Source organism: Pygoscelis adeliae, unplaced genomic scaffold (assembly GCF_000699105.1).
Source record: "Pygoscelis adeliae isolate BGI_AS28 unplaced genomic scaffold, ASM69910v1 Scaffold36, whole genome shotgun sequence".
Classification (NCBI taxonomy): domain Eukaryota; kingdom Metazoa; phylum Chordata; class Aves; order Sphenisciformes; family Spheniscidae; genus Pygoscelis; species Pygoscelis adeliae.
The window spans coordinates 3,940,263-3,941,023 of record NW_008824934.1 but is presented as its reverse complement, the minus strand read 5'-3'; the positions used below and the strand labels follow the sequence as shown (position 1 = coordinate 3,941,023).

Below are 761 nucleotides of genomic sequence, written 5' to 3'. Positions count from 1 at the left end.
ACTGGAGCGTATTTTGGTATTTGAGGAACTAGAGAGCAAATAGGCTGGGGGTCAAGATATTATGTGGTGATACAGTTTTATCGCAGGGTTTAAGGCCTAAGGAATATAGTCGTTACTTGTAATTTTATGCTCTACTGGCATAGCATCCTTGCATGCAATGGGATGCGTGTTTTGGAAGCAGGCAGCAGGGACAGCATTAAGAAAGAAGCTCAGAGATCTCAATAGCTGAAAGCAGTAAAAAAAGTCTCTCTCTGAAGAATTTACAGGACTTGATGCCCCAAGCCCCAGCATACCACCATCATGTCGGGCACTGTGTCCATTCTCCAACAATTTGCCAATGGCTTGAAGAGTCGCAGTGAAGAGACAAGGGCGAAAGCTGCCAAGGACTTGCAGCATTATGTCACCATGGAGCTCCGTGAAGTGAGTGCTGCAAATGAGATAATTTATTCTTGTTTATCATATGAGTGTAGGGCACGGGCTGGGTACTTTGGGGATGGAGATTTTTGGAATGTGGAAGCTGGTCTTAGAGAGGAGGTGGGGCATAGCAGGGAGCTTACCTTTGCCCCAGCATGTAGGAGAGGTTGAGTGAGTTGGTGACACAGGAGGGTGGTCAAGCACCAGAATAAATAAACTTGACACATCGAGGGCACAAAGAAGAGACTGTTTTCTGTTTGTAATGTGTAGTTGATTTAATTTCTTTCTGTTTAAGTGACCTAAGAAGCATTGTCTTTATGGAGGTTTTGGGGGCAGGAAGGAAGGAA

General features: G+C 44.9%; 1 protein-coding gene across 1 annotated transcript in view; it reads left to right on the top strand.

Annotated features, from left to right (window-relative positions):
* Positions 1 to 256: 256 nt before the first annotated feature.
* The window catches only part of MTOR (mechanistic target of rapamycin (serine/threonine kinase)), a 67,319-nt gene continuing 66,814 nt past the window's right edge, over positions 257 to 761 (top strand). The window contains exon 1 of the mRNA XM_009325282.1: positions 257 to 420. Within this exon, the coding sequence (XP_009323557.1) occupies positions 301 to 420 (120 nt within the window). The 5' untranslated portion in view covers positions 257 to 300. The remainder of the gene's footprint in view (positions 421 to 761) is intronic.